Raw genomic sequence first — 16,424 nt, 5'->3', positions numbered from 1 at the left:
GTGCAAGTCTGTAAGCCCCTAAAACTTTCTGCTTTGCTGTCTTTTGGGAATTCTCTAGGGAAGACCTCCCAAAGTGTCTGAAAAACGTATTCTTCATGAGACAGATTACAAAGTGATCCTTTGTAATACAGATTCAGGAAACCACAAGCCAGTCAGCCTCACCACAGTCCCAGTTCCACCTTGTAACTTGTCACTGCCAGTGGCATCCATCAGAGGTCAATACAAGGGCCAGGACTACTCAACATAGTCATTCGCAGCCTGGACGACAGCACAGACTGCGCTCTCAGTAAGTTTGAGGGTGACGTGAAAACAGGGGGAGGAGGGAGAATATGTTGGAGGGCAGGGCTGCCATTCACTGGGACCTTGACAGGCTGGAGAAAGGGGCCAACACAAACTTTGTGAAGTTCAGCAAAGACAAATGCAAAGTCCTGCAGCTGGGATGGAATAAGCCCACGCAGCAACACAGGCTGGGTGCCAACCAGCTACGCAGCAGCCTTGCAGAAAAGGACCCGTGGGCCCTGGTGGACAAGTTGAACATGAGCCACTGCTGCAAGGGTGTACTGCTGAGAGCTACCTGCATGCTGACAGGTATGAGCAAGAGCACAGACAGCAGTTCAAGTGCTTACTCCCCTCTGTTTAGCAGCTGTGAGGTCACATCTGGATACAGCATCCAGTTTCAGGGTCCCCACAATACAAGAGAGATGTTGACTAACTGGAGGCAGTCCAGAGCCACTATGATGGCAGAGGAACAGGGACACATGACAGACAAGGAGAGGTTGGGGGAACTGCGTTTGCTCAGCCTGAAAAATCAGAAGACCAAAGAGGGATCTAACAGCACTCTTCCACTACTTAAAGAGTGTGGGGGGTGGGGAACCACGAAGAAGACGGAGCTAGACCTTTCTCAGAAGTGCACAGTAAAAAGCAAAAAGAGGGGAACATTCAGTTCAGTGCAGCAAGGGGAATTCTGATTTGAAATAAGGAGAAAAGGCTTCACGAAGAGTGATTAAGTACCGGAACAGGAGCCCAGAGATGCTGTGGTAATCTCCATCCTTGGAGATTTCCAGAACTCCATAGGACAAGGTCCTGAACACTCTGATCTAACTTTGAAGCTAGCCTCTCTTTGAGCAGGGGTAGGACTAATGACCTTCCAACGTCCCTTAGGACAAGGAATCCTTGCAGTACAGCTTGGTTCTTGCTCACCTGGCCTGCATCCAGCCTTTTGGCCAAAGGGGCTTCACCTCTCCATCTAGGAAGGTCTTCACATAATCCTCTAGAGACTGAGCCTTATTCTTGTCAAGGTCATAACCATCCAACTTAATCTTCACCAAGTGGCAAAGCAGCTCCCTGAAGAACAGGAAGATTTCAAATACAGTTACGCGGATTAACTTTCCCCGGTGGGAGGTCATTCTGTTTATCCAGGGCTGGATAAATACACCAAGGCACGCCTGGCTCTGCGTAACACCTTGCTAATAAAACCGACCCTGCACTGCCTCTGCAGGAAAGAGGAAGGGAAAGGCACGTTCCTCGCTCGCTGTGTGCACGCACATCGATGTGCCGCGGGACAAAACCCTTGCTACCCCTTCCCATTTTCATCTCCCGACACAGCAGAGGGACCAAACCACTGTCAGATTACAGGCTTCATTAACAACCGCAGACCTGAACCTCTCTGCAGACCTTCATGCTGAGAAGCAACGAGAAGGCAGGAAATGAAGCTTGCTTTGCTCCCAATGAATCAGCCATCTATGGAGCAGCCCCCCAGTTTGTTACAGAATAAGATGAAGACGACAGCAGGATTGATTCTCATTTGATCCTTTGTCACTCTCCCCCTCACCCAGCACTCTGTTCTCTGTCAGACCCCTGGCTGCCAGGGGCAGCAATCCCCATGAGCTTTAACTGCTTTCACAACCAGAATCCTGTCTTGTTAAGGGGCAAGTCTGCAGAATTTCAGTCAATCAGCAGAGTTCCATCTTTTCCCAAAGATCTGTCCCTCTCTTTTGGCCTCGGCACAGAGCCTTCTTAGCACTTCCTCAGAGTTGGCCTGTGCCTGAAATCAGCTTAATTTTGCAATGTGTATAAGGGTGAGATTTAATAAATACAATAGTAGCTTCCATAAACAGCACAGTCTGCCACAAACCTCCAAGCTGACTTACTACAGATGATCAGCACTGTTCCAAACACAAGATACAAATACCAAAATGCTTTACTTCCAACTGCATAGAGTAAGACAAGTCACAGGTTCACTTAATATCTAAATTATGCAAACCTGATTTCATCATTCCATTGAAATTTTTTTCGTGGTCCCATGACGCGCTTCCCTCCCTTTTCTTCATCCTCATCATCATCAGAACAAACTCGATCTCGCTGCTCTTTGTCCTTTTCCTCTTCCAGCATCCTAAAATGGAGACAGAGATAACGTGGAGGTCATTGTCCTGTAGATTCAAGGACAGAATTAAGCATCTCTGAACAACGCTGTTGAGAGGTCTCAATAGTCAATGATAACACATGCGTGGGGAGAGGGCCCAAAAATCTCTTGCTTAGGGTGCAAGCTCAGCTAAGTGCTCAGGGATGATAAATCTCCCAATATTGTGTAATAGAGACCAGGGGACTAATCCAGCCTTACTGTTCTCAGACTGCCAGGTTCTTAAAGACATGCCTGCACAGAAGTGAAACACTTTAGCGAGTTTTGGTCCCATCAGTGCCACTGTCTGCAGTTGTCATTGACACAGATAGCGTGAAGCATGCACACAGTTTAATCTAGCCAATTAACACCCATCAACAGTTTCTGACTACAGAACAAAAATAGATGGTAAAGTTCATGAAAGAAGCCTGCAGGTCAGAGGGAGCCTGCTGAGAAGAGCTACAGATGCGTAACAAGCAAGGGAAGAGCTTACTTGGCAAACTTGGCCTGAGTATGGGCTTGGAATTCCTCCTGGTACTTGGCCATCTGCTCTGGCATGGCCCTTCCAATGGCTTCCTTTAGCTTCTGTAGAGGTTCCTTCAATCGGCCACCCTAGAGCAACCACAGAACAGACTCAAGCTCCACGTGGCCTGTGCCAGCCAAGACACCCCGATCTGGCAGGTCAAGACCCTGCCACTTCCAAATCCACATCACCAGATGTGGTGCCTGAACCATGCTCAGTAGAGGACACCACCACGTTAGGGAGACAACAGCTGTGCTCTGGAGAGCAGGGGCAACACGCACACGAGACAAATCCACTCACCTGCTCATAGAGGTAAAGCTTACGGGCACGCTTGACCAGAGTGTCCTTACTGCACGGGAAGAAAGCAGCCAGGTGGGCGTACACCCCTGACCGGATCTGGCTGTTCAGCTCCCGGGTCTGCAGCTCTATGCTGAAGAACAAGACAAACACAGCGTTGACCAGGGACCGGGCAGGGGTTCTCTAAGCAACATAAATGCAACTCTGATGTGACCTGGGGAGCTGGAGGCAGGGAGAGGGGGACAAAGTACAAGCCAAACTACGTGACTGTTCTTTAGGTTTTAGAACCAACAGACTCAAGCCCTTTAACCCAAAGAATGCCTTTTAATCTAGTTTCAGAGTATCTGGAAAAGGAACAAAAGGATGACAGCAGTCTTGTGTATTCTGCAGTTCTGGCAGCTGAAGTGCAGGGGCATCAGGCAATGAAATGAGAGGTACACACTGCTTACGTTGGATACCATGGTAGTCCAACTCAGGATAACATCAAGTCAAACTTTATCCCTTGGGTTTGTACTTACCTCCAAGTGAGTAGGTTAGAGATGTCAGTGTGTGCCAAACCCATCTACATAGTTATATATAACTTCAGATACTAGTTTTTTAAGCCACTTCTCAGTGTCAATATTAAGTCCAAAAACCTCTAACCGATTCTACAGCAAAGTCAGAAAAATCTACCTAATTCTCCTCTGAATGTGGATAAAGTGATCAGTTTGACAACAGATTAGGACTGTTTGTGCAGTCAGCACTGGAATGCTGAAAGGTGGCAATCACCACTTGAAATGAGAGGGAAACAGACTCCCAAACTTCCCTTCGGCAATTCCCTTCAAGTGTCTTGATAAAGCTTAATGAAATTAAAGCCTCTGCGTAAGTACTGTTACACTGCCATGATCACAAAGCTTTGAGCATTCATCAGCCTTCTCCAGGCACTTGAAGAAGAATGAAACCATTATCATCAACAGCTGCATGAAGCAACATTGGCATTCCATAATTGGTGGACTCAAAAACACAGAGCAGTAATGAACTTCCTCCAGTTCACACAGAAACCAGTTGAACACAGCAGCCTTAACCCAGTTATAAAATATTCCATATAGCATATAACTTAAATAGCAAAGAACATGCCCGACATCTCTGTCAGGGAGAGATTTACTGATCTTGTAACAAGCTACAGTCGCAGGGCAAGGGACCAGATTCAAGCACACAGATATCAAGCATCATCTTGAGAACAGGAGGCCTGGATACATCCCCTCCCACATTTTCCTACCTCAGTTATACATCATATTTCAATTTAAAGCCATTTATAGGAGACTTTCATGTTATCCTAGGCTTGCTCTGCATGGAGGACCTGTATAAAGACACACCCACAACTCCTGCTAAACTCGCTCCTGAATTTACCAAAAATGCTCTGCCTAATATTCTCCTTTCCCACTCTTCTCTTCTGGCAGCACTTACTCCAGTATGATGTTGTTGATATCCTGAGTGAAGAATCTCTGTTTGCCTTCTCCCTCTGCAGCTCTGGCGGCCTGGAAATTAGCAAATAACACAAGTCATCGTCTGTTCACAGATACAGACAGGCACAAGCAATCAAGTGTTTTTCAAACCACTTCAGAAATAATGTAAAAAGGCACAGTTTTATTCCACCAAACTCTGCACCAGCTACTTGTAATGGATGAGCTAAAAGCTGCCACAGTCAACAGACAGAAGAGAGATTGTGTCCTCTCCTCTTATGTCTCCTCAGTTCAAGTCCAACCCTGCCATCTGAACTGGTAAGACCATGTCCTGCCCACAGACCTTCCCATTCTGGATTCTCCTGTCCAAATACACTAAAGACAAGGGCATGGAGTTACTACATTCTTCCATTTAATGAGGCAAAGGAGATGCCTTGGTCGCAACTGGCTTCTTTGGCATACTTCCCATGGGAAGAAGGGACAGTTCTAGGGCATGGTTTTAACTTCATATTAGAGCTGTTAGATTGAGTAATATGAGCATAGAGCTTGTCCCTGGAACAAGAAAGATCATCCTAGTCACTTTTAATGAGGGTCAGGGATAATTATCACCAGGCTTTCAAGACCAATCTAGACACTAAGCCAAGAAACCAACAGAAAGAGTAGCAGCCACCGGGGATATGTTATTTCCAATCCACACCATGGAAACGAAAAAAAAAAAAAAATCCTGTTCAGGAAGCTTCCTGAGCTATGACTGCAGCACACACAGCGCTGCCCAAAAAAATCACACCCATGAAAAATATGTCCAATGGGAAAATAATTCCAAAAGATGAATGAGATAGTAGAAAATTGCCAAGGGCTTTCAGTCTCTTCTGAGTGGGGATGTAAACAAAACTGGAATTCACCACAAGGCACCACATCAAGTTAGTGATGCCTTGCATGGGAAAGGAGACCAGGAGACAAGGGCATGATTTTGAAATCCCTTGATTTAACACTCCAAGGTTGAGGCTGGCAAGTGATTAATTTATGCCCAGAAGGTATTCCTCTCTGTCAGCAGTGGGTCATAGACAGCTGGTGATATCAAAGGAGAAGGCTCAATGCTATAGAGACTCCTCAACAGGAAAATTATTTCAGGAAGGAGAGGGTTAAAGTCAAATCAGTTCAAGTAGAAGAGGAAATGCCTGTAGGCTCCATTTAACTCAGAGATGCTCCCACCTGCTGGGATGGAAGAGACCAGGCTCCCAGACAGCGGTACAGGCATCTCCTCATTCCCACCTGCAACAGAGGTCATGGCCCAAAATCCTAACTGACCCAGAAGCTTCAATTTGCTAAATCTTGTATTTCTCCTCCTTGGTTTCTTTTCTTAAACATACACAGTCCAGCAACAAGAGACACAGGAGCAGGAAAATCTGTGGGTAGTTTGCTAGTACACTATCTTGCAGCAACATAACAATTAACTTCGTATCATCAGAACCTCCATATTTTCCTTCAACTCAGATATGGTTCAGAAACTGCTGTTTCAGTGTTTTCTGTTAACAGCCTGAAGAGCAAATAGAAGCATCCATGAAGAGCTCATTCTTTTTATCAGCTGCGGCAATACTTTCTTCAATTCCTCCTTCTCTCCCATCTGCTCACCACCACTATACACACTTAAAATTTCTCAGCAGACAGTTATCTTTAACAGAAGCCTACCCTTAGTAACAGGCATTATTAAGTAAGAGATGCTTAACAGGTACTCTAAATTGATGTGCCCCAGAAGGCAGAACACACAACACTGCAGAGGTCCATGAGCACTGTTTACAACTTAAAATCAATGTTTAAAAACAACACTAGTAGCAGGGACAATATTTCTCAGCATTTGTTGACAGGCTGATGGTGACAGCCCTTACACGAGAGAAGCCCCACAGCAAGTCTGAAAGCGCAATTCTTCGACATGCCACGAGAGGGATCCCAAACCAGCACCCAAGGCTTTCCTGCTTCCTCAGAACAGCACTTCCTAAAGCATGTCTCAACATTTTGGAGATGGGCAAGTCCCACAGCAGTCCAGCTGCAGGAGGAGCTACTGGTGAAGACACTCTTCAAGAAATTAATATATTCCACTCCCTGAAAAGTACCCCAACACTGAGATGTTTAAGGTAGGTAAAGAACCCAAGTTGCCAGCGATGCAGCTCCAATGTGGGAGATGCCAAATTGTACCCCTGCTTCACTGAAGGCATCTGCCCGCGTATGACAGGGGAAACAGTTCTAACAAATCCTCAAGGCCCATGTACAGGGCTTTTTACACCTTCTCACACTGCAGAACTGGTAATGCTTTCCAGCTGCACCCACTTATTTTACATAGAGAACACTGCACACCACTTCACGGATGCTGTCCTGACCATTACAGCACATTAAAAATATTACAGTGGAATTTGTCCTACAGCCTCATTAGTTCACATTTTAAGTTCGTTTATGTTAAATTGACTTTGGAAATCACTTCCTGCATCAGGTCCACACTTTGCCAAGAGAGGGAAAGAAGCCATACTGACAGGTGTGAAACTGAGCGTTATATTCAACAGATAACAAGGCCAAGGACTTTGACACTACCTGACATGCCAGCGTTCAAGAAAGTGATTTGGCCATAAGAGAAAACTGTGTGACACGTGGCACCGTGAAACTCCCCCACTGGAGCGTGCTCCATCTCTGGATGAAGGTACACAAACCCTGCAGACCTGTCCCCACAGCCACACAGTCCTCCAGCCACGCAATGAACTGCCATACCTGAGCCAGTTCCTTGATGCGTTTCTCCAAAGGGGCGGGCAGGCCTTCTGGGAGGGATGGCGGCTGCTTGAAATCCTGCTCCAAGCCCATCCCAACAGGGTCGCTCCCATCCTCCACATCAGGAAAGGGACTCCCTTCTGGGGATTCACTGAGGAGCCGCTCCAGGTCCAGGTCAGTTAACGAGTCCATAGCCGTCGCTGCCTGAAGCAGGTCGTTATCACTGGCGTGGCCGAACAGCGAGAGCAAAGGGTCGGGCATCGCCTCCGCCTCCCTTGGGGCTGGAGGTTCTGCTGGTGAAGGAGTTGCCACTTTCTGCTCCTCATCTTTTTTCTTCTGAGCATCCTTCTCCTTCTGAAACTTCTTCAGCATCTCCTTTACACTAAGAGCGCCAGAGTATTTCTTCTTCTTCTTCTCCTTACTTGCATTTAATGCCATAAAACTGTAAACAAAGTATGGAAGAGGAAAGGGAACTGAAATGAATATAAGATGAAGGGGAAGAGAGGAGGGTACCTTCATCCCAGTTCACTTCAGCCACATGCACCAATCCCCTGGAAAGTCCTTAGCCCCTTAACCAATGACACCAGGAAAAAGATTCTATTGCCTTTTAAAGTCCCACTGCTTGTTCAGCTCGGAGAAGAGAAGGCTATCCTTTCTCACTGTACAGAGGTGATGGAGCTTAAGCTGTCTCCAACAAGGTATGCTCTTATTTAGCTTCGTGCAGTACTCCAGCAAAGAATATAGGGAAATGCACTAACAACTAGCACAGAGGAACTGAAACAAGAGAGACTTAGCGTGATAGCAGCTTGACATTTCCAGCCTATTAAAACCAGGAAAGCAAATTCCTTTTCCTTGCTCGCTACAAAGGAATCACACACTGATGGTACCATGTCAGACATGTGGGTTTGGTGTTGCCAGAAAGCAGATGAATGTAAGAAAAATTAAATCCCAAAGAACAGTTACAGGAAGAAGGAAAAAACTATGAGGAAAATGTAGGAAAAGAGACAACAGCAGCAGATGCAGACATTGAAACAGAGAAGCCAGGCAGACCAAAGCAAGGACAGACCACCAGAACAAGAAGACTTAGAATAAGAAGAATAACCACTCAGGCTTATAGCCCAAAAGGAGAGAAGCTATAAAAAAATCTGAGCACTCATTCAAGAAATACATTGGGCAGGAGCACAGAAGTTTGCCTAGCGAGAGAGAGCAGCAACACACAACTTGCCTTTCTGCTCCAGCCACACATGGCCTTCTACCTTTTCCTCCCTGCTGGCCTGAAAGGCATGCAGCTCCAAGTTCATGCCCTTCCTCCCTGCCTTTCACCCCACAACTTTGTCCCAGTATTCATCATTTTTCTCTTCAGGCTCTCCAATACCTGTTCCCAACATCAGTGCCTAAACAGAGCTCCAAGAAACAACAACGTAACAGCTAGCTGTGCCCCTCTTTGCTCAGACACTCTTGCTGCATGGCAGTGCTCCTTCCCCAACTGTCACCTGCCTTTTTTCTCCCACTTTGGAAGCAGCGGCAGTTCACCTGCTGCTGTTGATGCAGCACACACTCCAGCCACCCCACACTGCAACAGCTGCTACTGCAGCATAACAAATGCCACCTGTAACCCTGAAGCAAGATGTCGAGCAGCAATTCCCTCTTCCTCCTTACCCAGCTTTTGGAAACTTGGACTTTTTGGATTTCTTCTCCTTGTCATAAGAATCATCTTTCTTCTTTTTCTTCATTTTTTCACCCCCATCTTTCAACTTCCGCTTCTGGAGGGGGTTAAAACCAAGTCACAATCAAAGCATCTCCTACAATGCTACCTGCAGCCCCACAGCCACTTTGGGCCCTCTCCCAGGAATGTGAGGACAGCTCCTTCCCCACTGGACACATTAACCCAAAACCAGACATCTGTCACCATGGTTCTGGCACACCCTGTCTTCAACATTTCACAGCACAAGCAGCTTTTATGCTACAGATGATCCCATCAATAAAGGGGAAGGGATGCCAAGTGCTCCAGCCGTTTCCCCTCTAGCTGCCTGGCTTCAGCATTATGAAAACAGGGCTGGCTCCAACAGACATTGCCACCAAAGAGAAGTGCTGGTTTCTCCATCCCCACAGTGCTAAGCGACCTTTCAGGGTGACAGGCGGCTGCTGTCACCTCTACTCTAGGAAGCAGGGAACCCCACCAGACACTGAGCCACGGCAGACATGCTTCATTTTACTATCAGATATGGGGACAGAATGGGATTTCAAGTGCTCATCCCTGCTCTCTCTACACCAACTCACAAATCTCACTCTGCCTCAAATGTCAACACACTTTCACGCAGCAAACCCCGCCAGCTCTAACAGAAGAAATAATGGAGAAAGCTGGTCTGCTCACCTTGGGACACTTCTTTTTCTTCTCTTTAACATAGTCATCTTCAGATTCAGAAGCTTGCCGAAACTGCAGTGTTCCTGAGTTGATGTAAAACCCTCCATACTTCGTAGTAAGAGAAGCCGGAACAAGCTCATCATACTGGAAAAAACAGAGAACAATCTGTTGCCACTGTAAGCTCTGTTACCTTACTCCGTAGCTGAGCTGCTTGGAGAATGGAGCTGGATTTGTGCTCCCCCAGGAACAGCCGGGGCTGTGGACACGCCAGCTAACCAGCAAGCTCCTGCCACACGGTTGCCCCAGGATCTCTCGATCCCCAGCCCTGGCACACTCCTGCCTTGCACCCAGGTCAGGGTCTCCCCCGGTGCCAGCTCAGCCCCCCAGGGAGCTGCTTTACCCACCCTCACGCCTGCCCCGTACTCACTGCTTCAGAGTTATCGATGAAGGAGTCAGATTCGTCGTATCCATACCCCATATCAATCAAGTCCTGAATACGGTCCTTTCTGCGTCTCTTGCCACCCTAAGCAATAAAAGATTGACAGTGTGTTCACCTTTCTTTTCCAGTTACCATGGGGATAGCCCCAATACAGGACGCTGACATTAGCTCCCGTGCAGAAAATGGAATGGGATCTTTTTTTTTTTCCCAAGCAGCAGCAGAACCAAACCAGCATTAACTCCCATCATACTGTAATCTCAGGATATGGTAAATCCAGTTTTAGGTCTTGTCGTACAGAACCAAAAGCAGTGCAGGCAAATGAAGAGACCACTGACCCACCAGACAGGCTGACTGTGTGCCTGCAGACTTTACGCTGAATTGCATCTGCACACTTTCAACATTTCTGCCAGTGCAGAGATGACTGTTCTCCCACAACTACTGTACAGTCAGTACAAACTCGGTACTACACACATACACACAGTGAATTAGGGTGGCCCATACATCAAATTTGTATCACAAGACAAATACAGCAACTCGCAATCCAAAAGTGCCAGATGTAAAACATAACATAGTTTAATTGTCATCCAGAGAAGTCAAGTGAGAAGAACAACAGAAAGGAAACAGGTAAAACAGATCTGCATCTCTCAGCTACCCAGCGCAGTAGTGTCCTAAGGGCAGCAGACTCACCAGAGCACCGCACTTGGAGACTTGACAGATTACATCACGCCACAGCAACAAGGCCTAGAAATTAATTTTTGCTTAAGAAAATTAAATTTTATAAATTGCAGTAAGTTATTTGCCACTAAAAGTGAGAACGTCATTCATTTTAATCACTGTCACTTGATTTAAGAATATATCCAAACTATTTTTGTGGACCACAGCCCTGAGACAGGAAAGGAACACAGAAAACAGCACCTTCCATCAAAGATAAAGGACTGCAGGAGAACAGGAACATAAGAGCCAATGACCATTAAAAAACTACTGGTTGAGAGCAGAACAGCATTACTTGTTCTAAGGGATAACTTAATAAAAAGGAGAAAAACATACATATTTTTCTTCAAACTTTCTAGCAAGGGCCTCCACTTTATGCCTTTCCTTTTCATCATCATTGAAGGGATCAGCAGGATCTTTCTTCTGTAGAAATAAAAGAGACAAAAACATCAAAATCAACCCTGTCATGCTGCCACCAAAACCCCATGCATTAAACCCATCGTGACTAGAGCATCCAGGCAGAACCTCAGACAAATCAACCTTCAGCACAGTATTTAGCACAGTACCATTTAATATCTTCATCAGTGACACTGACAGTGGGATCAATGCACCCTCAGCAAGTTCACCCACGACCCCGAGCTGTGTGGTGGGGGGACGCGCTGGGGGCAGGGGTGGCATCCAGAGGGACCTGGGCAGGCTGGAGAGGGGACCCCGGGCAAACCTCATGGGGTTCAACAAGGCCAAGGGCAAGGTCCTGCCCGTGGGTCGGGGCAATCCCCAGCACAAACCCAGGCTGGGCGAGGAGCGGCTGGAAAGCAGCCCCAAGGAGAGGGACTGGGGGGGATGGTGGGGGGAAAACTGCGTGTGAGCCAGAAATGTGCACTCACAGCCCAGAACCCACCCGTGCCCTGGGCTGCAGCCAGAGCAGGGGGGGCAGCAGGGCCAGGGAGGGGATTCCCCCACTGTGCTCCGCTCTGGGGAGACCCCCCTGCAGTGCTGGGGCCAGCTCGGGGGCCCCCAACAGCAGAAGGACACGGAGCTGCTCGAGCAGGACCAGAGGAGGCCACGGAGATGCTGGGGGGGCTGGAGCAGCTCCCCTGGGAGGCCGGGCTGAGAGAGTTGGGGGGGTTCAGCCTGGAGAAGAGAAGGGTCCGGGGAGCCCTTCGAGCGGCCTCCCAGGGCTTAAAGGAGGCTTATAAGAAAGATGGGGACAGACTTTTTAAGAGGGCCTGTAGCAACACTACAAGGCGTAATGGTTTTAAACTAAAAGAGGGGAGAAACACAACAGATATAAGGAAGAAATTTTTAAATGATGAAGGTGGTGAGACACTGGGCCAGGCTGCCCAGAGAGGTGGTAGATGCTCCATCCCTGGAAACATCCAAGGCCAGGTTGGACGGGGCTCTGAGCAACCTGAGCCAGTTGAAGATGTCCCTGCTCAGTGCGAGGGGGTTGGACTATGTGACCTTTAAAGGTCCCTTCTGAGACAAACTGTTTTATGATTCTGAGAGTGTCTCTAGGCTTTCGGTGCTCTCCCAGCTAGTTCTGTACCTGCCTCTGACCCTCCCAACTCTCAGAAAAAAAAAAAAAAAAACAACAAAAAGAAATAAGCAGCATGAACCATCAACTGACTGCTAAACACTTCTGAAGAGCAACAGTAAAAAAACGTAGAATCCAATCAACTTTCTTTTCATAGAAAAACAACCACAGAACAAAGTTCAGATGCTACACAAGGTTGTGTGGCATCACATCCTGACGAATGGCTTTCAACCAGCAAACAGAATCGACAGGAAACCTGAAAGCACCACGACCACCACAGTGGGAGAGACGCCAACCACTGCGGTGCAAATATGGAAATATTCATGTGCAGTAGAGCAGGGTCCCAAAAAAGATACAGCCACATTCTCTAGAAACATCCCTCGATTTGATGCTCTTTCAGAAAGAGCTCCTCATAGCTGCTAGCAAGCCAAGTACCAAAAATCACTTGAGATCAAGCAACTCCAAACTAAGCGAGCATTTCATCCCACGCTCTGCCACCAACATGCCACCTTTCTGATGTGAAATTCCAGCCAAGGCAAAGAAGTGGCCAGACCACAAGAACCCCTGCCTGGATGCCAGTTCTCCTGCCTGCAGGATGCCTGAACACCCTCCTGCCACCTCACAGCTAAGACACAACCAACTCTCAAAACAGCATTAAGCAGCAATACTGAAAAAAAGCCTCTGAAATCTTCAGATACGACACAGGTTCCCCACTGGCCATGAGGACACTTACCTTGTCTCCTGAAGAACCACCTTTTACTTTCGCTCGACAGCTCTTCAGAAGATCAGGGTAGAAAAATTCTGGACAACGCTTGTGATCCGGCTCAAAGAGAGTAAGTGTGATTCGAACAGCTGTTGCAGCTGGTTCAGAGTCCTGGGGCTGCTCTCCATCATCTTTCCGAGACCTTTTCAAGAAGCTGCTGCTCAGTGGACCATGGAGAGTGGTGAACGAAACCCTGTGGGGTTCTGTCATGGCTATGGCCAAGTCTTACCAGTCCTCATGGCATAGTTCCCATTGCATCAGAACAGGTCTGCCCCAGCTGCCCAGATATGGATTTCACCAGCTGGTTAAGGGTAACTGAGGACGTTGGCAGTGGCACAACTGACTTAGTTCTGAAGTTTTGTTGGGAAATGACAAAGGCCTGTGCTGCTAGCGCTTGCTGCAATCATTAAAGAGAAAGAAAGAAGTCAATCCTCGAACCAGAATTCCCTCCAACGTTGGCAGCCCCCATGTTGTCACTTCTCGCCACCCCCACGTCTCCACCTTCACACCACACCGCTCCATTTCCACGGGCTGAAGGAAATGCAGCTCTCGAGGAAACCAAACGACCCCACCAGACTTGCTGGGACACGGCCCGGCAGCGCTGGGCAGCAACGCCGGCCTGGGCTGCACCGCCCCGAGCCAGGGCTCCGCTCCGGCCGGCAGCTCTCCCGCCGGCCCGGACACCCCCGGCCCCCGCGGGGGACTGAGCCCGGGGGCCGGCCGCGCCGCCGGTGGGAGCCCCGGCCGCAGGGAACCGGGGCCCCGGTGCGGAGGAGACACCGAGGCCGGCCGCGCTGAGGGGGAGCGGGCCGCGGGGCTGAGGGGAACCGGGGCCCTGGCGCCGAGCGGGGGGCGCGGGGCGCCGCTGGCCGGGCGGAGGCGGCGGCGGGGCAGCGGCGCCGGGCGGGGGCAAGGGCAGGGGAGGGGGCAGGGCCGCCCCGCGCTCACCGCCGCTGCGGGATGCGGCCGCCGCCGACTGACTCCCGGGCCGCCTCCGAGCCCCGCTCCTGCGTCACGTGCGGGGGGAGGGGGGGGCGGGGCGGGCAGGGGGCGGGGAGCGAGGCCCTCTCGCTGAAGCCGCTCGCCGCCGCACCCAATCGGAGCTGCCGCCGCAGTCACGCCTCGGAGGAACGGCGCTCGGACGGCTCGCCCGGCCCACGTGACGAGGGCGGGCCTATCCCCGATGCCGCCGTCGCCCCGTCCCGGCAGCCCTCGCGCGGACGCGGCGCAGGGGGTTTGTGCCCGGTCCCTGAGGGCGCCGAGGGGAGCACCGGGAGTGGGGTGCGGGGCCGTGGGCCGACACCGGAGGCTGTTTCGGGGCTCTCCGAGCGGCTGCCCGCGTCCCCGTCGCTTCCAGAGCGGCGCTTGGTGGAGCCTGGTCGAAATCAATTCCGTGAACGTTCCTGCCTCTGGGAAGTTGCGTTCATCCTGCCCTTCTTGGCCCCAGGAGGGCTTAAACAAGCTCGGGTTTTGTTTTGGTTTTTTTTTTTTTTTTTCCGTAGAATTAAATACAACTTCAGGAATTTTAAATAACGAAAAGGGGCGACAGAGTAGGAAAGCAGTGGAAGCTGTCACTGAGGCTGTGAACACTGGGAGCCCCGGAACCCTGTGCTGGAAGAGCGTGACTGGGGGGAAGATAAACTCCCAGCCCACCCTGAACTGGTTCGTAACTGGCTGCTCCAGCTGGATGCATGTAAGGCTGTAGGGCCTGATGGAGTCTTTCTACTGAAAGAGCTGGCCAATGTCACCCTGGAGCCTCTGGAAGCTGAGAAATGTCCCAGCAGGGTAAGAAGGAAGACCCTGCTAATTACAGGCCTGTCAGTCTCACTTCAGCACCTGCTAAATCACGGAGAAGGTTGTTCTGGGAGTTACTGAAAACAACTTGAGAGAGAATGCAGTCACTGGCCATAGCCAGCATAGGGTCATGAGGGGAAAATCCTGCTTAACGCACTTAATTTCCTTTTGTGACCAGGTCACCCATCTACTTGACAAAGGGAAGCTGGTAAATGTGGTGGGTTTGCATTTAACAAAGTTCTTGATGGTCTCTCTCACAGTATCCTCCTGGACAAACCAGCACACAGCTAGACAAGTCCGTCAAATGTTGGAGGAGCAATTGGCTGACGGGTCAGGCTCAAAGAGTTACAGTAAAGGGGGTCATATCAGGCTGGTGGCCAGTCACCCGTGGGGCTCCCCAGGGCTCTAATGTTTTTACAAGCAACCTGGATGCAGGAGTCAAATATCCATTGAGTGAGTTTGCTAACAGTACTAAAGTAGGAAGAGCTGTGACCTCCCTCGAGGGCAGGGAAGCCTTACAGAGAGATCTGGATAGGCTAGAGAGCTGGGCAATCACCAAGCGTATGAAATTTAACTGTATTGAGTGCTGGATTCTACACCTGGGACAGGGTCATCCCAGTTATATATGTACAGATCTGGGGGGAGGAGGGACTGGAGAGCAGCCCTGTGGAAAGAGATCTCAGGGTTTGAGTTGATGACAAGTTGAATATGAGTTAAGAATGAGCCCTGGCAGCCAAAGGGGCCAACTGTGTCCTGGGGTGCATCAAGCAGAGCACAGCCAGCCGGCTGGGGGAGGTGACCGTCCCACTCCGCGCTGGGGCAGCCCCACCTTAAATACTGTGTGCAGGTTTGGGCACCTCAATACAAGGAAGACATCCAACTATGAGGGTGTGCCCAGAGGAGGGCGACCGAGATGGTGAAAGGCCTCGAGGGCAAGACTTTGGAGAAGCAGCTGAGGTCACTTCGATGTTCATATTGCAGAAGAGGAGGCTGAGGGGTGACCTCAACACTGAGAGGTGACCTCACCACAGTCTGCACCCTCCTCACGTGGGGGAAGCCAAGGGGGAGGTGCTGATCTCTCTGGTGACCAGCGATAGGACACGAGGAAATGGGATGAAGCTGCACCAGGGACAGTTAACGCTGGATATTAGGAAAAAGTTCTGCACCAAGAGGGTGGTCGGTCACTGGAACTGGCTCCGAGGAGAAGTGGTCACAGCACCAAACCTGTCAGAGTTCAACGAGCATCTGGACAACGCTCTTAGTCATATGGTTTAGTTTTAGGTTGCCCTGCAAGGAGCAAGAAGTTGGATTCGATGATCCTTACAGGCCCCTTCCAACTTGAGATGATCTGTGATGCTATCCTTGCTAAAAGATTTGTGATGTGGGAAGGAAAGACATGGA

The 16,424-nt window shown here is 49.5% G+C and overlaps 2 protein-coding genes across 10 annotated transcripts in view; one reads left to right on the top strand and one right to left on the bottom strand.

Moving 5' to 3' along the window:
• The window catches only part of LOC104360128 (ubinuclein-1), a 26,495-nt gene extending 12,246 nt beyond the window's left edge, over positions 1-14,249 (bottom strand). For 3 of the 9 annotated variants that reach the window (XM_042798667.1, XM_042798669.1, XM_042798665.1), the window contains exons 1-12: positions 13,200-14,249; positions 11,266-11,352; positions 10,906-10,959; positions 10,207-10,302; positions 9,789-9,923; positions 9,074-9,177; positions 7,418-7,856; positions 4,665-4,735; positions 3,222-3,351; positions 2,892-3,010; positions 2,264-2,392; positions 1,201-1,344 (exon numbers count right to left, since the gene is read on the bottom strand). In XM_042798667.1, the coding sequence (XP_042654601.1) occupies positions 1,201-1,344; positions 2,264-2,392; positions 2,892-3,010; positions 3,222-3,351; positions 4,665-4,735; positions 7,418-7,856; positions 9,074-9,177; positions 9,789-9,923; positions 10,207-10,302; positions 10,906-10,959; positions 11,266-11,352; positions 13,200-13,439 (1,748 nt within the window). In that variant the 5' untranslated portion in view covers positions 13,440-14,249. The remainder of the gene's footprint in view (positions 1-1,200; positions 1,345-2,263; positions 2,393-2,891; positions 3,011-3,221; positions 3,352-4,664; positions 4,736-7,417; positions 7,857-9,073; positions 9,178-9,788; positions 9,924-10,206; positions 10,303-10,905; positions 10,960-11,265; positions 11,353-13,199) is intronic. The other 6 variants (XM_042798668.1, XM_042798672.1, XM_042798666.1 and 3 more) reach the window with 3 other exon arrangements.
• Positions 13,438-16,424, top strand: LOC122153995. Its single transcript, XM_042798904.1, has 3 exons — positions 13,438-13,540; positions 14,809-15,014; positions 15,284-16,424. The coding sequence occupies exons 1-3, from the start codon at positions 13,438-13,440 to the stop codon at positions 15,716-15,718; spliced, it is 744 nt and encodes a 247-aa protein (XP_042654838.1). The 3' UTR covers positions 15,719-16,424.

Source organism: Tyto alba, unplaced genomic scaffold (assembly GCF_018691265.1).
Source record: "Tyto alba isolate M040663 unplaced genomic scaffold, T.alba_DEE_v4.0 Super-Scaffold_28, whole genome shotgun sequence".
Classification (NCBI taxonomy): Eukaryota; Metazoa; Chordata; class Aves; order Strigiformes; family Tytonidae; genus Tyto; species Tyto alba.
The sequence above is the reverse complement of the archived record's forward strand: the minus strand, read 5'-3'. Positions and strand labels throughout refer to the sequence as shown.

Excerpts from the sequence above, each read along its gene's own strand:
- LOC122153995 (XM_042798904.1), top strand. The coding sequence starts at position 13,438 with ATGGCTATGGCCAAGTCTTACCAGTCCTCATGGCATAGTTCCCATTGC. Across the intron at positions 13,541-14,808 it reads ATTTCACCAGCTGGTTAAGG|GCTGTGAACACTGGGAGCCC; the intron begins GTAACTGAGGAC and ends GCTGTCACTGAG. Across the intron at positions 15,015-15,283 it reads CTGAGAAATGTCCCAGCAGG|TATCCTCCTGGACAAACCAG; the intron begins GTAAGAAGGAAG and ends TCTCTCTCACAG.